Source organism: Squalius cephalus (genome assembly GCF_949319135.1).
Source record: "Squalius cephalus genome assembly, chromosome: 6".
In the NCBI taxonomy this organism is placed as follows: domain Eukaryota; kingdom Metazoa; phylum Chordata; class Actinopteri; order Cypriniformes; family Leuciscidae; genus Squalius; species Squalius cephalus.
In genome coordinates this window covers 9,921,900-9,945,831 of record NC_137127.1, presented here as the reverse complement: position 1 = coordinate 9,945,831, position 23,932 = coordinate 9,921,900, and the positions used below count along the sequence as shown (strand labels likewise).

At 42.4% G+C, this 23,932-nt stretch overlaps 1 protein-coding gene across 7 annotated transcripts in view; it reads right to left on the bottom strand.

The window, feature by feature from the left end:
* Positions 1 to 23,932, bottom strand: part of znf423 (zinc finger protein 423) — a 156,361-nt gene that overhangs the window by 68,554 nt on the left and 63,875 nt on the right. For all 7 annotated transcript variants that reach the window (XM_079873773.1, XM_079873775.1, XM_079873774.1 and 4 more), the window contains 2 exons: positions 5,757 to 9,184; positions 4,958 to 5,042 (listed from right to left, as the gene is read on the bottom strand). In XM_079873773.1, the coding sequence (XP_079729899.1) occupies positions 4,958 to 5,042; positions 5,757 to 9,184 (3,513 nt within the window). The remainder of the gene's footprint in view (positions 1 to 4,957; positions 5,043 to 5,756; positions 9,185 to 23,932) is intronic.

Here is a 23,932-nt window from a genome sequence, read left to right as displayed (position 1 = left end):
AGTAGTTTTAGATTAAGTATAGCACATTACAGGCTACTGCTGTCACAGATTGACACGTCATGTCAACTACTCAGATACACAAAGAATATGCGTTTGTTGTGTTCATTTTTAATCTGGATCAGAGTGTGAAGTATTTGAAAAGATCATAATTTCATTTCATTCAAAAAATAGTCAAGCTCTAACAGACCAATAGGATGCCTCCACTTTAAAAGGTGACAGAGTAACTAGCCAATGAGATCAGATGACCCTAAACAGAAGCTGAACAGACTATTACTGCAACATTAAACTAATGATAATGCAGTATAAAAACCACAGTAAATAAAAGTCTGCATGACCCTGTGCAGTCTGGAGCTGTCGGTTGTTTGATGAAATCAGGGCAGCGCTAATGAAATTCATTTTTCCCGTACACGCGGATTGCCGCCTCCGTGCTAAGGAAAATCGTTACGCGGTCTCTCTGCACAGAGACAAACGTCTACATTAAATAATCACACGGCTTCAATCAACAGGCAGGGAAAAATAAACCCACATTCCTCCAGGCTCACCGCCTCCTGGAGAACGGAGCTCTGATCGCATTCGCCTGCCTCACCAGTCGGATTAATTAAAACACTAGGCTTTTTCCACCCCTCCCATCTTGGTGTAATCAAGCTCTTTTGCAGCAAACCGCAACAGCCCGAAATCTTTATCGATTCCCTCACCTATGCTCAATGCTGCTTACATACAAACGCAGGCGGCGAAGATTTGAAACGACACCAACATAATCTAAACCTAAATTAAAGATCAAGTCACAAAACCTCAAGGTGCCCTAACCACCTGAAGCATGCCTTAGGAAGCCTTCAGGTGTGTAAAACGAATGTTAAAGGTGTGTGAATTTTAATTTTTTCTTATTTGTGGGAGGAATGCCTCTTGTGATTGGTGCACGTTCCTCTTGGGCTGTTGGCAGAGCAAAGTGACGGTACAGAAAATGACACAGGCAGCGTGCTCACGCAGTGGTGGGGCGCTCACAGGAAGGACACGAGAGAAAAGAGGAGAGGAGAGGAAGAGAGGGGAGCAGATGTTGCAAGTTTGAGGAGGTAAACTGATTGAGATGAGGTGTCACTTCAGCCTACTGGTGACTGTGAGAGCGAAAGAGGGGAGGGGGACAGAGCTGGAAAGAGTGAGAGGAAAGGAAGGTGGGGGGAGGCTAGGTGAGGTATGATCACACCTCGGCAAAAAGGTAGGATGACTGAAACAGGAAACTGAGTATCTGTGTGTATCCACAAGCAGGGAGAATGTTGCAAAATAGAAAAGAGCTGGAAGTTGACAGAATGTGTCTGTCTGTGTATGCAAGCTGTGTGTCAGATGTGTCAATCATATATAAGAGCAGGCATGTGTGGGTAGGAATGCACAGGGACTTCACATCTACTAAATTCACATCTTCAACATATATGCAACAACCACACTCTCACACACACCGTTGCTTTTGGCAGAGGAGCATGCATGAATATGCATAGTGAAAGCACTGATGAAACACAGAAGGCGAAGAGATCAAATTTGTGCGATTTCCACAGCTGACAAACGGTGAGCAAAAAGCACAAAGCTAAATTGTTCTATTTAACACGGCAGGAGAAGAACATGTAGCCTACTAAATGCTCACTCAATTAGTAAGTTCGAGCCAAACAATTAGCAACAATAAAATGTCTGTTACAGTGAAACTACATTGACTCCATTTGCAGTCAAAATCAGCGATTTCAGTAATTGTCAACCATCAGAAAGCACACGTAATGAAATAACCAATGCTTCTTAGGTTTCAGGGTGGTCTTACAGTACTTTTCAGGTACAGAAACTGAATAAAGTAATCAAATTTAAAACAACTCACTGTATAAATTAAATATACAGGGTGGGCCATTTATATGGATACACCGTAATAACATGGGAATGGTTGGTGATATTAAAGTCCTGTTTGTGGCACATTAGTATATGTGAGGGGGCAAACTCCTCAAGATGGGTGGTGACCATGGTGGCCATTTAGAAGTCCACAAACAGGACTTTAATATCACCAACCATTCCCATGTTATTACGGTGTATCCATATAAATGGCCCACCCTGTAGATTAATCCTTTCTTTGTCTTTTCTTGTTTGATTAACATTAAAAACACAGACTGCAGCAGATATATTAGGCTGCTCTCACGTTAAGACATAATGCACGGATCAAATATACTAATACATGCATTGATTTCTCAACTGTTTATGTTCACTTAAGACATAAACAAGTGTTTACAAGGATACTCTCCAAGACAGGCATATTGACAATTTTGTGTGAATTTGTCAACCCAAGGGCAAGAAGACATGAAAGACAACTCAATTAAGTACTTGCATGCAGTCTGAAATACGACTTTCGGTGAGTGCGCTTCAGATCAAGATTCACTTTATTAGCCATTTGCAGTGTGAAACCACATTGGAAAAAATGTGTGCACACAATAAACTTGTGTGCACACAATAAACTTGTCAACACAAAGTTTTGTCTCACGTCTTCTTGTGCATGAATGTTTAAATTGAAAAACACACGAAACTGATAAACTTTCGTGGCGATGCAGCCCTGGCCCAATAAGGACAGTGACTGTTCCGTCAACTATCACGAGCATCTTTCGTACTGGCCCCGGCCATCGGACAGTCCATACAGTCAAGCTCTGCCCAGATCTTTCATTATCGTTTTGTGTCTGTTGGAGTAAGCACTGAGTACCTGTTTAAACATACAGTAGAAAGCAATGTGTGCTGTTTCGGTCTCACTCATGCACTATCAACACACGGGGGATGACAACATAAAGTAACCAAAGTGCAAATCCGTGCCGAACCGCGGGTGGAGAACAGTACAGTTAACTGAGAACTGTTAAATCCCTAGTAACTATACATCTAACATCTATAGATCTACATAGTCAAATAAAAATGAAGTATCATTACTATTATCTGGACCATGTTCACTCCAATTTTTTTTTAAAGTGGTCACAGACCTGCATAACGTGAGTATCCATATTGTACATATTTTTCATTATTTTGGTTAAAAAAAAAAAGAACAAGAAAAAAACAATGTGCATGATTGCAAATTCCAGCATTAAAAAGGCAGGCTAAAATATAAAAGTCTTATAATAGCCTCACTAGTCATATATCAAAGCTGACAGATAGTGTAGCTTTTTAATGATTGCTTCGTAATCTCAAAAAGAAAGAGGAAGACAGAGAGCAAAAGCGCTAAAACTAGAACTCCTTTGTGATCTCGCTTCAATTTTCTGGCGCCTAACGCAGAGTCTGATAAAGGTTAATACACGACTCCCTTTTCATTATTCAAAGACGTCATCAATCTTTGAAGAGGGCTGGAAAAATAATAAAATAACAACGGCACTTAAAATAATCTGCCTAAATTCCATAATTAATCTCCTCCAGCTTTTCTGACAATTATGATGTTAATTAACCCAAAATTCCCTTCATGGCGATGGGGAGAGACATACGATCCGCCTTGCCGTCTCACACGCAGCCTCTATCTCTACCATCAGTATCTTTAGAGAGGAAAAGAGAGAGGATGGAGGGATGAAAGGAACGAGTTCTCAGCGTGGTCCAAATTGGATTGTGTTGGTCTGAGATTGGGCAGGTTGGATGCAGTTAGGTTGTGATTGAATGGTGAAGGGTCAGGTGAGATGAAAAAGAGGAATGGAAGAGCGATAGGTGGATGGATAGAAACAGGGTGGGAGGTTAAAGACAGGGCGGTTAATATGGGAATAATTGGGTGCTAAGCACTTCCATGCTCATTTAATGAAGGAGAAAATGAACATGGAACCAAAGGGCCCTAGAATTAAACTCAAAATTCCACCCACATAAAATAAGGACAGACAAAAAGTGTAGATTGCAAACCCACACACACACACACACACACACACACACACAAGTCTATGTGGTTAGGCACAATGTCCTTTTTAAAGACAGATGCGGCATGCTCACAAGGACTCTAAGAATATATCAGGTGGCTCCACTTTAGTATCGGCTGTCAGGATCGGAGAAGGCCAGGAAGTTGCTGAGGCTTAGAGCATTGCGCCGTTTGTTCTGTGAAATTACTCACAGGCCCAGCTCGTTAATCTACACTACAGTGTGCTGCAGCAGCAATTATTACTTAAAGAATAACAACACCAAGGGAGGAGGCATATAAAACAACTACAAAGGAACTGTTCAGTTAAGCTCATATACTGCAGCCAGGGCCACTAGCCAAAGAAACAAGAAACATAGGATGCAAAATATCATCCACCACGAGCCAACATTAAAAAGTGGCACCCAGCGCTCTATAGCATTATAGCGTACGAGGAAACATATTCAAAACACTCCTATAACATAATTAGATAAGTCACAGAGCCCTTTATTAGTTCAGCTAACCTAACATAATTAGAATTCCAACATCGGTAAATAACACCCCCTCCACGTGGACATGTAGTTACTCTATTCGTAAAATATCTGCAACAAAGAGCAAAATCTGTGTAATTGTCCACGACAGACTACAGGAATTAAATGAAGTGGAATAAAATAGAACCTAATTGTTTGTTGGCCTTTGCTGAAGAAGCGAGACCTGCAGTCCTGGTCTCGGCTGCATGGTGAAGAGTTAACAGAGCAATCAGACCTGCAGCCGAGGCCTCAGCTGCGTAGTCAAGTGTTAAACAATGGAACAGCTGTTGAGAGCGATGTCTGCACTTCCAGAAATAGAGCTGTTCATTTCACCTGTCTGTCTCACACCTGTGTGCAGGGAGTGAGAGAGAGTGCTGGGGCAAGACTAAGGCAGCAAAAAGGGTAGGAAAGCAGGAGTTGCGACTGGCAAGCATCCAAACGCACACACGCGCGCACACACACACACACACGCACACACACACACACACACACACACAACCACACGTAAATACACACAAACGCACGCTCACTAGCAGAGGAAACTATGGGGTCAACTTACCGATCATATGGTTGGCAACATGGATCTGGATCTCTCGTTCTGTCTCAAAGGTCATTTGGCATTTGATGCACTGATACGTCTTCTTCTACAAGGAAAGATACAGGATTGGAATTCACATTGAACAGGCTTTTTTAATCCTCCACACATTCACAAACACCCAACCTATCCTGTTGCAACAAGAGGGGAAAAGGCAGCGATTCTCCTATCTGTTACACTGATCTGAGACAAAAGCACAGGTAAAGATTGAGCGTCCCTGGAAGTTCACTGTCAATATCTAGTGAAGCGAACAGGCTGTACAATAGCCCAGCAGGATGAGGCTGCTGAACCCTCTGGGGCCAGTAGTAATGTAGCCATGAATTCACGCATCTCTCTTTGACTCAGAACACTTTGGGAACACAGGGAACTTATACACTAAAAATACTGCCAGAAAATGGTTGCTGGCAATGTCTCCCCTTTTCAAAAGAAATTGCATAAAATTCTTTTTTGAACTGCCAAAAAGAAAAGAGATAATAGGAAAAGAAACACAAAAAGAGAAAAGGTAGAGAAAGAAAACAATTTTGAGAACTAGAGGAAAACCTCAAATGACCTAAAAAATACCCTAAGCAAATACAAAACCATTTAAAATAGAACATTTCTGTCAAAAGGCCCAGTGCTTGTGGACAGAGGCTAAGAGTCATCTTTGATCTTCTTGTTTCATATTGAACTATAAAATACTTTTAATATCCTTTCAGACGAAAGAAAATATAATTGAGACAGTTATAGTATAAAGCATATCAGGTTATTAGGCTTTGACACTTACTTTAGGGACAGGTGAGGCATCCGTAACTTTCTTAGCTCCACTGGTCTCAGGGCTCATCTCAGGATGGTCCACCTGAACATGGCTTTCCAGGTCTTCCAGGGTCTCAAATTTAACAGCACACTCTGGGCAGCGCAGTCCAGTGGTGCCCTTCTCGCCTTCTTGTGGGGTGACAACAACAGTTGGGGACTGGCCATTTGTGCCCCGACTCATGCAGCCAGCACAAAGACCATAAGGCAGGCCATTGACATCGATCTTGACCAGCTCTTGTTTATTCTTGAAGTCTTTGAGACAAAGGGCACATTTATAGAGTTTGTGAGCCTGCAGCTGGCCATTTGGAGATGATGAGGCTGATCCTCCTCCTCCGCCACTGACCCCAGAGGACGAGATCTTCTGCATGTGAAAAGTTCCATGGATCTTCAGTTCGAGTGTCGAGGTGACAGTTTGCATGCAAACAACACAGCGGAAGCCTGTGAGGGAGTTTCTCAGGTCAGGGTGCATCTGGCAGTGCTCGATAAACTCTTCCTCGCTCTGCAGGGGCATCTTGCAGATACGGCAGGTGCCTGTGTCCAGGCTCTTGCTGTGGGTGACCTTGTGCTCAGTGAGAGTAAGAAGTGAAGGGAAGCGTTCACCACAGATGGGACACATGTAGTGCTTCGCCGGGCCACGGTGCGTCTGGGCATGTTCCCTCAAGCCGTTCTCAGAAAAGAATGTCCGTGAGCAAACATTGCATTTGTGGTTACCCTTGATGAAGTCAGCCTTCTTTTTTCTTGAGCTTGCATCGTCATCACCAGGTCTGATATTGTGGTCTCGAAGGCGGTGATTTTGGAGAAGAGACTCCATGGTATAGGCTGCACCACAGATGTCACAGGCATACATTGGCTCTGAGGCATCCAGCTCCTCTTCACCACCGCTGGCTTCATGGCTGTTTACGGTTTCCTGACTTCCTCCTTTTAACAGCATGTTCTGCAAATCTGCTTGCTCAGCAGCTGCAGTTGATCCTGCTGTGGAACGCTTAGAGCTTTGAGTCACCCCGTTAGGCGTTCCATTTTGGCTGCCTCCATTTCCGTTGCCATTTCCTCCATCAAAAATGCAGTGCTTCTCTCTGAGATGTCTTTCCAACAAGACAATGGCATGGAAAGCCTTCCCACAGAGCCGGCAGTTATACTTTTTACTGTGAGTAGTGATGTGACACTGGAGCTCTACTTCTGTGCCAAATGTCTCCCCACAGAATATGCATTTGCGTGCTTTCCCAGATGCCCCTGTACTGGTAGGATGACCCAAATGACTGTGCTTCACGTGTAATTGCAGGTCACTTTCTTTGCGGAAGTCCCAAGCACAGGCCGTACAACGATACATTTTCTTCTCATTGCTGTGCTTGACGGCCAGGTGGACTTGTATAGAGACCTTTGAATCAAAGACTTCCTGACACAGTGTGCAGTGGTACAGCACAAAGGTATGCATGTCTAGCAAGTGCTTTTGCAGATCATCTACAGAAGAGAACTGTTTGTCACAGCTCTCACAGACATACTGGGTGGAAGTGGTGGTGTAGTGAATGGTCAAGTGCTGAAGCAATGCCTCTTGAGAATCAAAGTCCTCTTTGTTGCATTGTGGGCAAGACTGTCTCCTCAGCAGCAGTTCCAGATGGGACTTGAGATGGGCTTGGAATCCCTCAAAGCTGCTGAATCGAAGGTCACACTGATTGCAGGGATAGTCTCCATTAGCAACTGCTGGAGTGCTGTCGCCAGTTACCCTATGGCGCTTAGGGGAGGATATCTCCACATCAGATGAGGCTGGGCTCAAGTCTGCCACTTTGACTTTGCGCTTGTTGTTGGCAAGAGGGATGTTCTTGTGATTTTCCTTAATGTGTTTAGTGAGTTTGAGGAGGGAACCAAAGATGGGAGAGTTGGTGCAGTAAGGGCAAGAATACACTTCCATGAAGGACTGCGAGGGCTGCAAGACTGGAGACTCCATCTTGGTCACACCACCCCCACTGCTGCAATGGGTCTGTTGGATGTGCTCGGTGAGTGAGGACTCTGTAAGGAAGCCCATGGAGCACTGGTTGCAGAAGAAAGCATGGTTGCCCTCCAAAGTGGTGGATCCAGCAACAACACCACCGGATAGGCAGTGAGAAACACGGATGTGCTCTTGCAGGCTATTGATGTCTGCAAACATGTCAGGACAGTAGTTGCAATGAAAGGCTGAAACATTACTGAACTGCAGAAGGGGAAAGTTTGAGGCAGAGCTCCCACTGGATCTATGTGCTTTGCGCACATGCTCATTAAGGTTATAGAGAGTAGGCAGGGTTTCCAGACACAACTGGCAAGTGTGGCTCTGCTGAGGTTTGTCTGCATGGATAGTCTTCAGATGAATCTCCAAGACAGCCAGACTGTTGAAGTCTCTCTTGGAGCAATATGGACAACTGTAAGTCACTTTGCCTGACCAGACTCCATCGTCATGGTCAGAAGAAGGTGCAAGCTTGCGTCTGTTCTGTCCAGGCTTGAGAGTAGAGTCTGGGGTCGATCCTCTCTCCAGGGAGGCACTGGAATCAGGCGTAGCACTGCTCATTGATGCCACACTTCCCAAGACCGGATCAGGACTGGCACTGTGGATGCTGGAGTCTGGTTGCCGGTGGCTGTCAAGATGGCAATAGACATCCTCTACAGATGGGAACTGTTCTGCGCACATGGGACACTTGTGTTTCTTGTTGGCGTGCGTTCTATCAATATGGGTGAGTAGAGTGCCTTCATCGCTGAAGATTTCAGGGCAGTGGATGCATTGTAGCTCTGCACGGTCTGAGAGCTGGGGATGCTGCGTCAGCACGTGTTTCTCAAGTTCATCTGTCTGACTGAATGTCTCCTCACAGTAATCACACATATATAGGTCCTGGTCCTGGTCAGCTACGTCACTGCTAGATCCATCCCGCTTACCCTGGTCTTTCTTTGCCAGGTGTTCCTTGTTCTTCCGATGGGCTTGCATGTGACTCTGTAGAGAGGATGTGGAAGAGAAGCCACGCTTACAAATGCTGCACTTGAATGGTTTGCTGGAACTATGTGTTTTGAGGTGGATCTTGAGATGATCGCTGCGAGAAAATGCTGCCTCGCACTCCTGGCAACTGTACTTCTTGTCGCCGGTGTGAAGCTTGACGTGACGATCACGACTGCGTTTGTGTTTGAACAAACGACTGCAGAAGGTACATTTGAAGGGCAGCTTGTCACTGTGGATCTGTTCGTGGCGCTTCAGGTAGCTGAGGCGACTGAAGGACTTGTCGCAGAACTGGCAGGGATAAGGCAGGCCAGAGCCCCCTTCTTCCTCCCCTGTGCCCATGCCCATATCGCAGCAGCCATCCCCTAGCATCTGTGACGGCGATGCCACGTCTTTGCTAGAGGGAGAGGACGCCACCCAGGAGAGCCCCGGGTCATCATCACCATCTGCAATGCAAAACACAGACAGAATTAAAATGTTAAAGAGGCAGAGAAAATATCAAAATAGAAGCAAAGAACTAAAGACAGCAAACCCCACAAGAGTAGAGAAATAAGGACAAAGATGTATTTTTTTTATCCTCTTATCCTCCCTTAGCAAACAAGCTCATACCCATATCCCTCAGATTTGGATCTGCTTTATCATATTTTCATTATGGTCACCAGATTGAAAAGCTTCACAAAAGTGATTAGAGCACATTCAGAAAGGAAAGCCCTCTTACTGGACAACGCATACAAAATCATAGCACTGGATTATTTATGTTTTTCCGCTGTTTGTGCAAACACACGGCCAGTCTAGATTAATGCAGGCATACATTATACAAAGATATACAAATCGGGTTGCTCTTAATTCTCCTGCTTTGTGCAATCTGATGGGGCCTGACACAGTCCACACGTCATCTATTTAGCATCTCAACCAGCAGACTCTGAAGGAAAGCAATGGAGAGAGCTCATGACTTATTGAGCAGGGATGCTGCGAGCACAAAGTCCCACTGCGGCTCAGACAAACACAGAATTTTCTATCAGAGTACTGTTTGTTTGCTTTATTTTCTCTAAGTTGTATGTTCACTCTTAATGCGTTGAAAAAGCCTCTGGTATAACAGATTCAAAAAATTTATATTTACAGAGAATAACATCCCACATCCTCTAAAAACTCAATCTGTACTCAATCCAAATGTAACAATGTCCTCCTATGCTTAGTCTTCTAATTAGAAATGAAAAACACACTGGAACAGTCACAATCTACGACCTAATGCGACAGGAAAAGGAAAAAAGAAAAACGAACAAAGAAAGTGCATCACCTCAGTGTGTATTGTATAAACTAATAACTTCAACTCCATATGGCAGTTGTAGGATTTTACTTCCGCCCACTACTCTCCCATTACACAAAGGTGAGCACAGCAGAATTTGTAGAAAATAAATTCAAGTGATGAATCGATCCACTTTAAAATGTAGGTGCTGTGCAGAACAAATAAATCTCCACGGGGGTTTGTGGGTAGAAATTTGTAAAACCATGAATTATGAATTTAGCTCTAAGCGAGAAATGAATTCAGAGCCGGAGTAAAGAAAAACTTAAAAATAGAGATATCAGTAAAGGAGTATAATAAAAGAAGAAAGTGTGACATTGTTTAGAAAATACTTATATAGAAAGGCAAATAAGAGCAAGGCAGCCACTAAATAAAGAGGTCAATCAATGAAATGAGTGCTTTTCTAAAATTAAAGTGATTTTTAAAGTACATTTTTATAAGATTCAGATTTATAATTTAAGTCTTAATAAATGGCATTGTAGCATCTCAAGCTAAATATATGTTGGTTTTTAATTCCCCTACTGTTAAACATAATAAAAAGGAAATGGTGATTTTAAAAGGACATTTTGACTTGTCTTTGAAAAGTTGAAAGGAAATCTTGAAAGTATGATGATGGCATGTTACTATGACACAGATTTTTGGTTTATGGCATTTTTAATACTATATAAAAATATATATATATGTTTTCTTTTAATTAATCTATCAACCTAAAATCTAAAAAATAGAGAGAGAATAAAGAAACATTCCACTTTGTGCCACTTTCTTTTTTGTTTTAGCATCTCTTTCTCAGATTACATTTAGTGTAAGAAGAGGTGGACCACCTCTCACACACCTCCTCTGCCTCTTTCGCCTCCTTCCTTCAAGTACAGTGCCCTCCCCCTGTTATGTTCTCATGCTTTTGTGCCCATGTCAGGATAAGAGCCATCCCAACACAACTTAAAACCCTTTCAACATGGGAGAGAAAGTGTTGCAGTGGCCCAATGAAAGAGCTCAGATGAAAAGCCCATAAGGGACTTAACCGTGGTGAATTCTTTGGCTGCACAATGAGACTGTGGCCCCTGACAGGCCATTCTCTGATCCAGCCACTGTGGAGGTGAGAGGGGGGCGGGTATAGTGGTGATGGTGGGGGTGCCGACTGACAGGTAGGCTGTCCTGCTGAGACACAGACATGTACCACAGTGCAAGAGATACAAAGAAACACTTGCTTGAGTTCAGAGCCAGAAAAAAGGAGGGGAAAAAAAGGCAGAGGAGAGGAAAAGAATGGAGCCTAAAAGAAAAAAAAAACTCCTGGCACATGTGGTCATTCTGGCGAATTATAAATCTATTAATGCTAATGCAATCCCTCTGACTGCGACAGAATGTGAGAAATCACTTTTGAGAAAGAGGGAGATTATAGTCATTAAATAGCTTTAATCCTCAGAAGTGTGGCTGTCGGAAAATGGAAGATCACATGGCTTTTAGGGGGCTTTTGTCATCTGTCCGCCGGGGGACTTGGCAAGAGCACTAAACAGGGTAAGAAATTTCAATGAAAAGTTAAATTAGAAAAGAAACAGAAAGAAAAAAGTGAGGGGGACGAGAGAGAGAGAGAGCAAGAGAGAGAGCAAGAGAGAGAAAAGAACCGTCGTCTGGAATGGGCATGAAAACATGGGGTTCATTCCATGCTCCTGTTCTTATACATTTACAGGCTCAATCGACCTTCCCATTGTTTTCAGATTCCTCTCTCCCTCTCTGACAGTTTGTTTCTCACTTGTTCCACATTCCATCCCCAAACTTTCTTTCATGTTGTGACTCATTACCGAATTAACAGGCTGCTCTGGTGGTTGCCCCTGGCGCTGGCCTTCTTCTCGCCAGCCTGTCCCATGTGGAGGGGTGGAGCACAGGATGGAAGGGTGTAGCGAGGGAGGGAAGAATTGGAAGACGGGACTGGCAGAACGACACATTCTGATGTCCAGGGATGGGCCTGCCACCCCGCCTTGAACAGGGCCTGGTAATTGGGAGCATGATAACAGAAACACATGGTGATGGCGGCAGCCACCCCAGCATCTAATCTGCAGATAATTCTAGAAGATTCAAGAGCAGACCCCCCCACACCCTGCGAAGACCCCCATGCCTCCACCGGACCGGGCTGGGCTGAACCACATCAGGCCAGTTAATGGGCTAGCCAAAGCACTGGCATGCAGGGCTGGAAGCGTGGTGGAAGACGGTAATGAAGACGTGCTCAGTCTGATGTCTGTCCTCTCTCCTCTTTATCAGATACAAGGACAGATAGAGGAGGGGGGGCGGGGGGATATGGGGGGGTAAGCCAGATAGAGAAGGGAAAAAAAGAGATCCCCTCTATCTCTCCCAACACCAAAGCTGTGGATTTTGTGAATGCCCCTACCGACACGAGCCAATCGTCAGAGCCAAAACAGGCTAGTGTGTTCATTAGCGCTTGGAGGCATATACAGCAGACCCACACTTATGACATACAGCACTGCTGTTTCCCTTCTGGAACAACACACCATCCAAAAACAATACAGCCGTTCCACGATGATTAACACACTGAAATTTACAATACATGGGAGACAAGGTTAAATATGCCCACTTCGACAACAACCAAACTAATACTAAACCAGTTTAACATTCATTCCAACATATTCTATTCAAATTTGACAAATGGAGGCAAACATTCTGGTTTTGGCCTGATTAATCTCATCCCCCATCTAGGTTACATGCCACTACTAACATCTCGCTTTGTTCTAAAGCAGTTTTTAACTATTAAATCATACTTTTGCTCCAGAAAGACTCAAAGTGCCTGTAATAAAAAAAATAAAAATTAACTATTAAATCATACTTTTGCTCCAGAAAAACTCATATATACATATACAGTATATATTATTTATTTTTTTATTATATATTCTTCCAAGTCCAGTCTTGGAAAGTCAATTTTTTACCATCAAAATCAATATTTTCTGACAAAGGTTTAATTTCAGAACTACACCTAAAATGTAATCTAAAATGTGGGGAAAATGTTATCAGTGACCACAGACATCAACATGCTAATGCTGATAGCCTCAAGCTATGCTAATTAACATAGTAATGGACCTTAGTAAGGGTAGACACTATATTTAATTTGACAAATATAAAAACAAGGTATAGTTTGTAAAAGGTTGTACTCAAAAAGTCCAAACAAACCAAAAAATCTTTTATTTATGTCAAATTAAATGTGGTGCCTACAATGACTAAGATCCAAAGTAATCTTTGGATTACAATTATAACTACAGTACAAATACACAAACTAAGTAATAGTACATTAAAATAAAAAGTCACAGTACATTACACAAACTATAATAATGTAAATAAATGATTAACTAAACATAAACTCAATATTTGTGTGAAAATTATTTATGTAAAATTTCTGTCCATATCAAAGTCTGTAAGGGCAAAAGTGCATGTAATTGAAGATTACAACAGAGTACACCCAATTACAACTTCTTATGATCAGTACCAATTTGCTTGCACACTAAATCTTTAATTGATGTTCCACAACTCAGTCAGAAAAGTTACAGAAAGTAACCAATTCCCTACTAGAGAATTTTATGAGCACTAGTAAATATGATCATTCCGACATGATGGAACATAGGGAAAGCAAAATGGTAGAATCGTGGTCTAACTAAACCTGTGTCTTATTTCACCTAGTCACATTCCACATCCCTGACCTCTCACCCCTCCTCTACCCCCTCCACCTTTGAGCCTGGCCCCCTGCCCAAAACCTCCACCTTTCCCAGCAGCCCCCCTGCCCAGCTCACAGCCCCTTACCCCTGGCCCTCTGCCCACAGCCTGGGGCAGGAGAGACACACTGTAGGGGGCAGAAAAACAACTTCCACCCCGTGCTCCCACTGGGCAACCCAGCATGCCGGCCAGACAAGCCTGAAGCAAGAGCCAGGGGAAAACAACTTCCAGATAATCCCAGAGTATCTATAGGAGTTTTTACTAGCGGTTCATCTTAATTCTCTTCCATCATCTCTTCCGTTTCTTTTTCTTTTTCTGTGCTTCTCACAGAGACCTCCCTCTTCCATATCTTCCTTCCTTCCTCTCTCCCCTAGGCAACAGGGCCGTCATAACCAAATACAACAGAGGACAAAGCTATGTTGCTAAGAGGGTAGGAAAGAGTGGAAGAGTGAGGACAAGAAAGAAAAGAGAGAGAACGAGAAGGGAGGGGGACGGCACACAAGAACTGACCACATGGCCGGCAGTCCTCTGGGAGCACAGTCTCTGAGACCAAACACCTGTTTATCGATACTAAAATACACACACACACACACACACATCTATACACATACACACACAAGCAAACCGACTCCTGTATTTCCCCCCCAACTGTTCTGCAATGTTCCTTTGGGTTTCTATGCTGACACACTCTCTGCCTCTGCCGTAACCCACCGCTGCTCAAGGGAGACAGTCTGTCAGGGGCCTGGTCCTAGTGGACACACAAACACGCACATACACACAAACTCATGTTTGCCGTCCCTAACGGTCTCTGCTCCATCAAGCTGACACTCTCCAGTCTGTGCTCGTAGGACCCCTGGCATTGCTCTCGGTACCCTACAGGGGGCTCCAGGGACACAGTCTGTTAGGGGTCTTTTCCTAAAGGACACAAACACGCAAACATGCCAAGGTGATGTCATCATGTAGCCAGTCTGTCAGGGACCATAATCCTGGAGGAGAACCATGTATTTACACTCATGTGTACCCTTGCACACACACACACACATATGCGTACTGCAGTGATGTCACAGGACGGACTGTCTGTCAGGGGCCGGAATCCTGGAGGACACACACTCTTGCTGCCCACAGCCCATATGGAGTTGTTGGCGCCCATAAGCGTCCGAGCAGCCGGACTCATTCCCAGGGCAGAAGGTGAGGAGCAGGGGGTTGGGAAGGCAAGGACAGCTGACAGCCTGCTCCCCATCTCCCCTCTAGCGACCCCCAGGTGAGGAAGAGAAATGGAACACCTTCTGGAGGCTGACCACTCACTCACCTCTAGAGACCACAGAGTGCTGTACAGATGGGTGCAGTGCTACTTGCTAACATGACAACAAGAGAGACTGGAGAGAGGACAGGAAATGATGGGCAGAAGACATGAGCAGAACTCTGACACCAATGTGACACCACAGGCCTTGGCAAAAATACTGATGATTTTCCAATTAATGGTGATCTTCATTGGAACAATCTTGATATCAATTCTTAAAATCTCATAATCTTTTACTCTATGTAAAAGAAAATCATATGTAAGAAAAATAGACAAATATACGCAAATAAAATAAAATGAATCTCAATCTAATCAAAATCTAAACAAGATCTCAATCCTAACTGAATCGAAGATTTAAAAAATTGACATGAATCGAATCAGGAACTCTATGCTGACACCCAGCACTATTCAGGTCATAAACCCCCAAAAATGTGCATCAAGGGCACATTATATCCTTAAAAGGGGGCGACCATGAGTGCCCTTATGAATCCAGAAATGACAGATCATACACCCTATAGTCTATGGACGCAAGTAAACATCAAGAACACCATTTGGGAAAGGGCCTTTGACTTTTGGTAATAAATTTACAAAATCTGTTTTCTTGTTCTGTGAGACAACAGAAGTCCATACCATATCGTACTGCCCCATATTGACTTTTTTTGTAAGTCAATTTCAGTTAGCACTTTGTTTGGCTTTACAAACTATGGGGCAAAATTATTTTCAATGGTAATTAAGAGCATGCCACAGATGTTGACGATAAAGCTTGCCTTCTATTTAACCTGAAACCCTCCTTTAAACACTAACCAGACACAGATGAAATCACTTCTAAACAAACCATTTCTGCAGAAGATAAAGTTGCTGTAAACCCAATTAAAAGCCTTCAGCCATTAATAATGTTTAGATGCAGAAAAGCCAATGGCATTTTTAGCGAGGATGATTTACACGCTAAGCATTTTTAGGGGCGCAAAGGTGAAACATAAGTACTCGGTTTGTGCCTGATGGAGAGAGAGAAGGTGAGATGGAGGAGAGATAAAGACTGAGGGAGAGGTTGCGTGACGACAGGGGCACTGGCAGTGGTTAAGCTCCGTTTGACTCTTGTGTTGCTCAGTCTGCGCGAGCGGCGGGGGCCCGCACTGTTAAACAGCTGCAGATTAATTACATGTGAAGTGTACCAAAACAAGCCTCTTCACAACTCCAGCATCAGAGATGAGACGTTTGGCTTCTGCTGCTTTCTTTTCTCTCTTTTGCTTTTTCTTCTTCAAAGTTTGGCTCCCTTTACTATACTTTCCACATTTGGTTAAACATAAACCCTTATGATGTCACTAAATGTACGAGAAAGTATGTTCTATTTGGCTTGTCATTTTGCAAATGATGAACATTGCCTGACTTTTTATAGAACAACAAAAGTAGCTCTAAGTGTGGAAACGCAATGGAAAATTGTGCCTCTGCTCATGTACATTACTGTGCTTAACTCATGCTACAAATTCTTACACAAACCTTCATGAAAAATATAGTAAAACAGTTATATTGTGAAATATTATTACAATTTAAAATAACTGTTTCTATGTTAATATATTTATTTTTTAAATGTATTTAAAAAAAATTATGCAATTTATTCCTGTGATGGTAAAGCTGAATTTTCAGCAGCCATTACCTCAGTATTCAGTGTCACATGATCCTTCAGAAATCATTCACATATGCTGATTTGGTGTTTGTGAAACATATCTAATTATTTACTTTTGTAACATTGCAACTGTCACTTTTGATCAATTCAATGCATCCTCGCAGAACAAAAGTGTTTTTTAAATCTTAATTTAAATCATAGAATCCTTCTGACTAAACTTTCAAACGGTAGTGTAGTTCATTATATGAAAAAAACAAGTATATTTGGATGCAGTTCCAGACAATCTGTGCGCTTTACATGCACACGGTCTCAAATGATGAAAAAAACTACTTGTACAAAAACAAGAGACAATTTGATGTCTCTATCAGTCGCTCATTTTGTCTTCTGTCTGGTAGTCATGTATGTCACAAGTTTTACTGGTTGGGAGTGTACAGTGAGTGCAGTCAGGTTCCCACTGTGTACCTAGTCAATGGGAAGCAGCTGCCTGCCTAGCCATGCAGGAAAGCGGTGCTAAACAAGCACTTTGTTCCCTTCTAGAGTCTCACACACACAAACATCTACCTCACATAACCTGGAACATGACCCTCCGTCACTGAGATGCGCACATTTGTGTGTTTGTATGTGTTTTGTGTGCGAGAGCATGTGCATAACAGATGGGAAAGAGGAGAGAGAGAAGGTGAATGTGTTTAAATGTGTCCCTGATCGTTTCTTCCATCGCTTACTATACCCGTCTGTCTATGTCTTTCTCTCTATGATCTGTGCTCGGAGGCAGACAGGCCTCTAAACTGATCACACACTGTATTCTGCCTCTTGGCTCTCTTTGATCAAACTGATGCAGAAAAGGGTTTTGCTTAAAGCTCACCTGCCCCCCCACAAAGTAACCCTTTAACCTCAGCATATCATCAGAAGATACATACAAGTAGGGGCACATGTTCCTATATTTTTGTAGGGGCACTAAAGGAAGTCCTAGTCCAGTTTGTGCTGTGCTTACACATATACAAACACACATATTTTTTTAAAATATAGTTTTATGTATAAAAAGCCCTATTTGAACGGCGCTAGTTTTCATGGAGGATGTTGGAGAAATTCATGTGTCACAGGCATACTTTGTGATTTTAATCCTATCCGAATCTGCCATGTCTGTTTTTCTCACACAACCTCAGTAAAAATGAGTGTAAATTACCTACTTTTTTTTTTGGCAAACTCAACAGTCTGAAAAATCTAATCCCGTCCGAATGCGAATGTCTGTGAATGCTGATATTGTATTTTGCTAATGCTTCTCATGTGTTTTTTGTCCTACCTGAGCTACCGTTTGCACACCAGTTTTTCACATGGATGGTATCCGAAGAAAAAGTTAAATTATAAAATTAATAAACTGAGCCAAATTAAGGAAACTGCGAAGACTGTCCATTTTAATATCAGTGTCAAGTAAGATACTTGCCTAGATGTCTCTGATCACTTGTGTGGGTTTATTATAAACAGCCACTTATATAAACTCATGTGAAGTTTTAAATGGGGTTTTAATAATAGATCAAAGTTATCAATATGATTAAGTAATTCATTAAAAAACGTATACGCCATACGTGATGCACACAAACACATTCGAACTTCTGTCATGCCCACATCAAGAAAACACACTTCCACCTCTGTAATAAACAGAGATGTTAGTCCCATCCGAATTGGTATATAAAATCATGTCGGGTGATAAAAACTGTAACTCAAACATTGTTTAGAAAACTAGCCCCGTCGGAATAGGGTTAAAGTCTACTTGCCTCAAAAATCTTTAGGAGTGTGTGTCTTTTGAAATTACAAAATGATGTGCCCCAAAAATCACGAACTGCCTTAAAAATTGTGGTCTAGTGAACATGCTTGATACAAACTACATGTGGCAATAATTTCTTTATTCCATCTGAAAGAAGTAAAAGCTAAAAATAAAATCTGCCGGGTCCAATCACTGACACTGAGATAGTATATGAAGAGGTTTTGCTGTCTACCATGTCTATCTCTGACCACCCCTCTTTTCCCTGAACTCAATCAGCCAAACCTCATTGTTAAAAATAGTCGACGTGCCCGCAGGCTCCTGCGCTACAGGAGGAGGCTAATGGAGAATGCTTCATGCTAACTACAATGAGAGCTCACACTGCAATCCACACCACTAAACTTAGCATTACTTGTGCAAAAGGGTTTGAATAATTAGCTGTTAGCACACTGCCCAAATTCAGTGTAAAAATGGGTTTGACAGTAATAGCCATCACTCTTAGCTAAGCATATAACTGTCTCTGGGGCATGACAGGCTAAGCACTGTATTTCTGATGAGTGTTTAATCCACCTCAAGCCTTCAAACAAGTGCTCCCAGCTGACAAGTTGATGCTACAGTAATCCACTTACACCTGTACAAACTCACAGTGCAAGAGATGACCACTGGAGCAGTGTAGGACACTACAGAGCTAGGGCTAAATCTGAGAGAATCCAAAGCATTGTTTTATTCATAGGACAAAAGAGAGACAGGAAAGTTCATGGAGAAAAAGAGGGAACAGGATCGCAAGCTGGATCACGAACAGGTCTCTGTGTCACATGCACAAGCGCTGCTCACTGTGTCATGATTTTAACCAGGAAGTGCATTTATTTAGAGCACTGTTTCTCACTCATGAGCTGAGTCAGGTGTATTTCATTAGGAAGAGATGTAAAATGTGCAGTATTGGAGGTTATCCGGGACCAGGGTTAGGAAACACTGGTGTAGGTCGGACATGTGTATCGCCCCCTACAGTCAGGTGAGGGGAAAACAGGCATGCTGGTATGGCTATAGTTATAATTTAATGATTCCTAGTTATTATTAGTTTTCAAAAGTGTATGTTTAACTACATGTTCTGATATGAACAACTAGTCAGTAATGATACTGATTTACACTTACATTACCATTCAAAAGTTTAGGGTCAGTAAGATTTTGTTTTCTTTTGAAATAAATTAATACTTTTATTCAGCAAGGATGCATTAAATTCATAAAAGATTACAGTAAAGACTTTTACATAATAAAAAAAAAAAACTGGAGTAATGGCTGCTGAAAATTCAGCTTTGCCATCACAGGAATAAATAACATTTCAAGATATATTATGTTTTTTGTTAATTTGTCTGTTTTAATATTTTAAAATGTAATAATATTCCACAAGATTACTGTTTTTACTGTATTTGTGATCACGCAAACGCAGCCTCTGTGACGGTAAGAGGGTAATTTAAGAACAGGAATGCAGTGAGTTCATTAACTGAAAGATTCATCTGACTGATTCATACTAAGTTTGTGAACGATTTATTAAAAGAACAGGCTCATATGAGTCATTCGTTCTTGAATCTGAGTACACTAATAGCACTGATTGTTTTTAAGTGCAGCAATAAAAGTTAACGCAATAGAAAGGCTTGTTTTCTTGGCATTATTTTGCAGTATCTCCCTCTGCAAAATGAAACTCTCTCTGTGTTTCATCACATTCAATTCAGACATCAAAATCACAACATGAGCTAATGCATAGTATTGCACTTCAATATCTTAGATATAAGAGGACTATGGAGCTGAGAGTGGGGGGTTAAGGCTGGGGTCCTCATGAGGCTGCTGGGCCCAGGGGACCTTCCACACAGGCAGAGAGAGGCGGGTACCTCCTGCCCACGCTGCCACAGTGGGAGCCATCAGCACCTCAAGGGACCACCAGAACTGAGAGGAACACCTGGACCTGCCATTAGTCACACAGACTGTGAGAGCAGACAGACGGTAAGCTGGAGATCCGGAGAGAAAGACATCACATACACATATGTATATAACCATACACACAGAAAAACTACACACACAAACACATGCTTTGACATTAATGCACAAACAGTTGAGTAAACAGGAACTAGCACATGCAGAACTACACATATAACATCCATCACACACAAAACATTTGATTGACACACACACACCCACCCACATGAGTTAATGAAAAGGTGTCATGAATATTAAGAGGCATAAAAATACAGGGCAGCGGCACTATAAAAAAACCACTAAAACACAAGTTCATGCGCTCAGATACACACGCTGGGAGGCAGGGTGAAGGAGACACCTGGACGGCAATGTGGTGAATAAGGACAGGATAATTACTGTGGTATTAAACGGTGCACTCCCCAGGGTGACACCAGAGCACCCAGCCGGGGTTCAAGGACGCAGAGAGAGCTGCACCTCACCACTGTCATTACAGCAGCATGCACAGTCTCTCTCTGCCTGTCTGCTGCTCAACCTCTCTTTCTGTCTCTAACACATATAAACACAAACAGCTGCACCTCACCACTGTCATTACTGCTGCATGCACTGTCTCTCGCTCCTCTCACACACAATCACTTTCAACGAATATAAACTCAAACAGCTGCCCTTAAAGAGACAGTTCACACAAATGGAAATTTATGCCATGGATTACTCACTCTCATATAGTTCCAAACCTGTATGAATTTCTTACAAGGAATGAAAAAAAAAAGCCATGAATATTCACATGACTCTTTTTTATACCATAAAAGATGCCTTTGAGAGCCAAAAATTAAAAAAAGCAATCAAGTCAGAATCTGTCATTATTCATATATTTTGTTATTTAGTCACTGAAAAGTCACATTCACAATTCTGCATATTAAAATGTTGGTGTTAAATAATGGGTTATGAGATGTGTGAAAAACACTGGCATTTTGCGCTGACGTCAAATCTGGTGTTTTTATCAATTTCAATATAAAAACAATACGTTTTTATTTTCATTAATTCACTCAAAATCTTTCATTTCATCATAGCTCTCAAATTTCATGAAAAGTTTCAGTGAATAATGACTTTTCAAAACAGAAAATTTGTTTCACACTAAAATTATTATATGGCTTAAGAAACATCATATGTGTCATATTAAGTACTTTTATAGTATTTTATTGTGTTGTGCTTTTTTGGACTTTGACAGCATCCATTCTTACACATTTGCTGTATGGAAAAGAACAGCTTGGATATCTTGAGTAACATCTCTTTTTACATTTCACAGAAGAAAGTAAATCGTAGGGGTTTGGAACACCACCAGGGTAGGTAAATAATGACAACATTTAAATTTTTGGCTGAACTATTTCTTCAGCCGCTGCCATTTATCAGCGTACCAACAGAGAGGGAGAAAGAGAGAATCATCAATCAAAAAACAAGAACATAAAATCTGACAAAATCACAAACATAAAATCTTTCAACAAGCAAACAGCAAAGTCACTACAGATCACCTCTCTACGATCTGTTAACAAAAGCTGATCACTGGACCATGCCCACACACGCTCTGATATGATGTGAGCCTTCTTAGAAACTTGCACTGGCCCTTTATTGTTGATGGAGCGCTATGTAGTGTGGCAATTAGTCCAAAAGAATAGCCACACCGAATAGCAAATCAACCCAACATTATGCTAACAATGCTATTACTTTACAAACAAACACAACCCCCACGTCCATGCATGCGGGAGGCTATGGATCAGCGCCCGGCGGGACATGCGCTAAACAACGGACAATGCGCGACCGCCAACAGGTGAGGACCGTTTATTCCCTTTGAACGGTTTTCATCAGTGGATTATTATTTTTGTTAAACCTATGCACTCCCTGAGACTCTCTCCTACACACACAACGGCAAGATCACACATTAAACTAAAACACGCATCTTGTTTCTTCACTGTTCAAATGCGAAAAGAGGACGCCAGGATGACCCAAAGAGTGGCCAGCCATTAGCTTTGTGAGTTTATTTGACTTTTAACTCGGTGACAGAGCGGGAAAAAAAGACCACATTGCCTTTAATTAAGGTCATGAGGACCATAAAAACACAAAATAAAATAGCAAATGGAAAGAAAAAAAATCAGTATCAAGTTCAATGTGGTTGTCAACAAAAAGAACCCAACTTTAAAACAAAATGGAGGGTGGCGAGAGAGAAAATTCTCTTTGTGTATTAAAGAGCTCAAACTGTCTCCATCAAAGGGGGCTCAGCTGGGGGAAAAGGAGCGGCAGAGAAAAGAAAGGGAGGACGAGACAAAGGTACAGCGAGTGGGAAAAAAAATCTGCCCGACATGAAACAGATCAAAGGCTGCGGTCGGGAGAAAGGGAAGCCAGGGGGTCCAGTAATTACGGCCTACATCCGCTAAAACATGGGGAGATGGAAAGAGAGGATGGAGGCAATGAGAAAACTTCTCCAATCCATTGGCTCCTGGGGTTGCCTTTGCACTAGTCCTTCACACACACACTCTAACCCCTACCAGGACGCACAAACGCTGCCAGATCCTGTCCTCGCCCTCCCCCTCTGCCGGTAAGGCCCCACCCCATGCGGGAAGCCCCCTTGCTGGCCCATGGGGGGGATAGCTGTCCACTGTGAGTGAACGACTTGGAAAAAAACAACAAAAAAAAACTTTTTGTTGGAACTTCTGGCATCGCCCCAGGGGCTGTTCTCTGGGAAGGAGAAGCAAGCTGACCTCCAGACAGACGTGCATTCAAACATACAATGTGTATAGACATTCACACATATGTAAAGTACATGAAATGCACATGCAAACATGAATACAAATGTCTGCATATATATATATATATATATATATATGAATAAAAAACCTGCTCATACACACAGACAAAATGAGGCACACAGTGTGGTAGAGGGCAGTGTGACGGCGTGCAGTAGATCAATGGCGACCACTAGCTGCTCAGACTCCACAGCATAAAAAAGGATTGCAGTGGGACTAACAGTAAAAGTGCAGCCCCATCCTCACATCAAATGCGGTCCCGCCACCACTTTTTAATAAACGTGGGTGAACAGAAACATGAAAATGGCTTCAACAATGATCTGGCTTTCATGTATGCCCTCTCTCATTCTTCCTACCCTATCCTATGGAAGAACTTCAGGGATGTGTGTTGCCTTCATCAATGGCACACTATCAAACTCAACCACTGGAAAGGTGTAGGTTTAATCATTAAAATCACTTACAACTACAGTTATACATTTTTAAAGCAAATGTGATGAGAAAAGTCCCTGCCATGATGCTGGGATGGTCTGTGTGGGGTGCTCTGGGTGGTTGTGTAGTAGTCCAAGTCAAAAAAGAAATAAAGTCCCTTCTTCAATGCAAGTCTATGGGGTTTTATCATCCACTAAGGCAAAAAACTAGGCTCAACAAAAAGGATGGCCCACTGGCCCCTAGGGTTTGGGGCTAGTTGACAAGATATTTGTCCTATTGGGTTTCTTAGTGCTGTGTTGCCA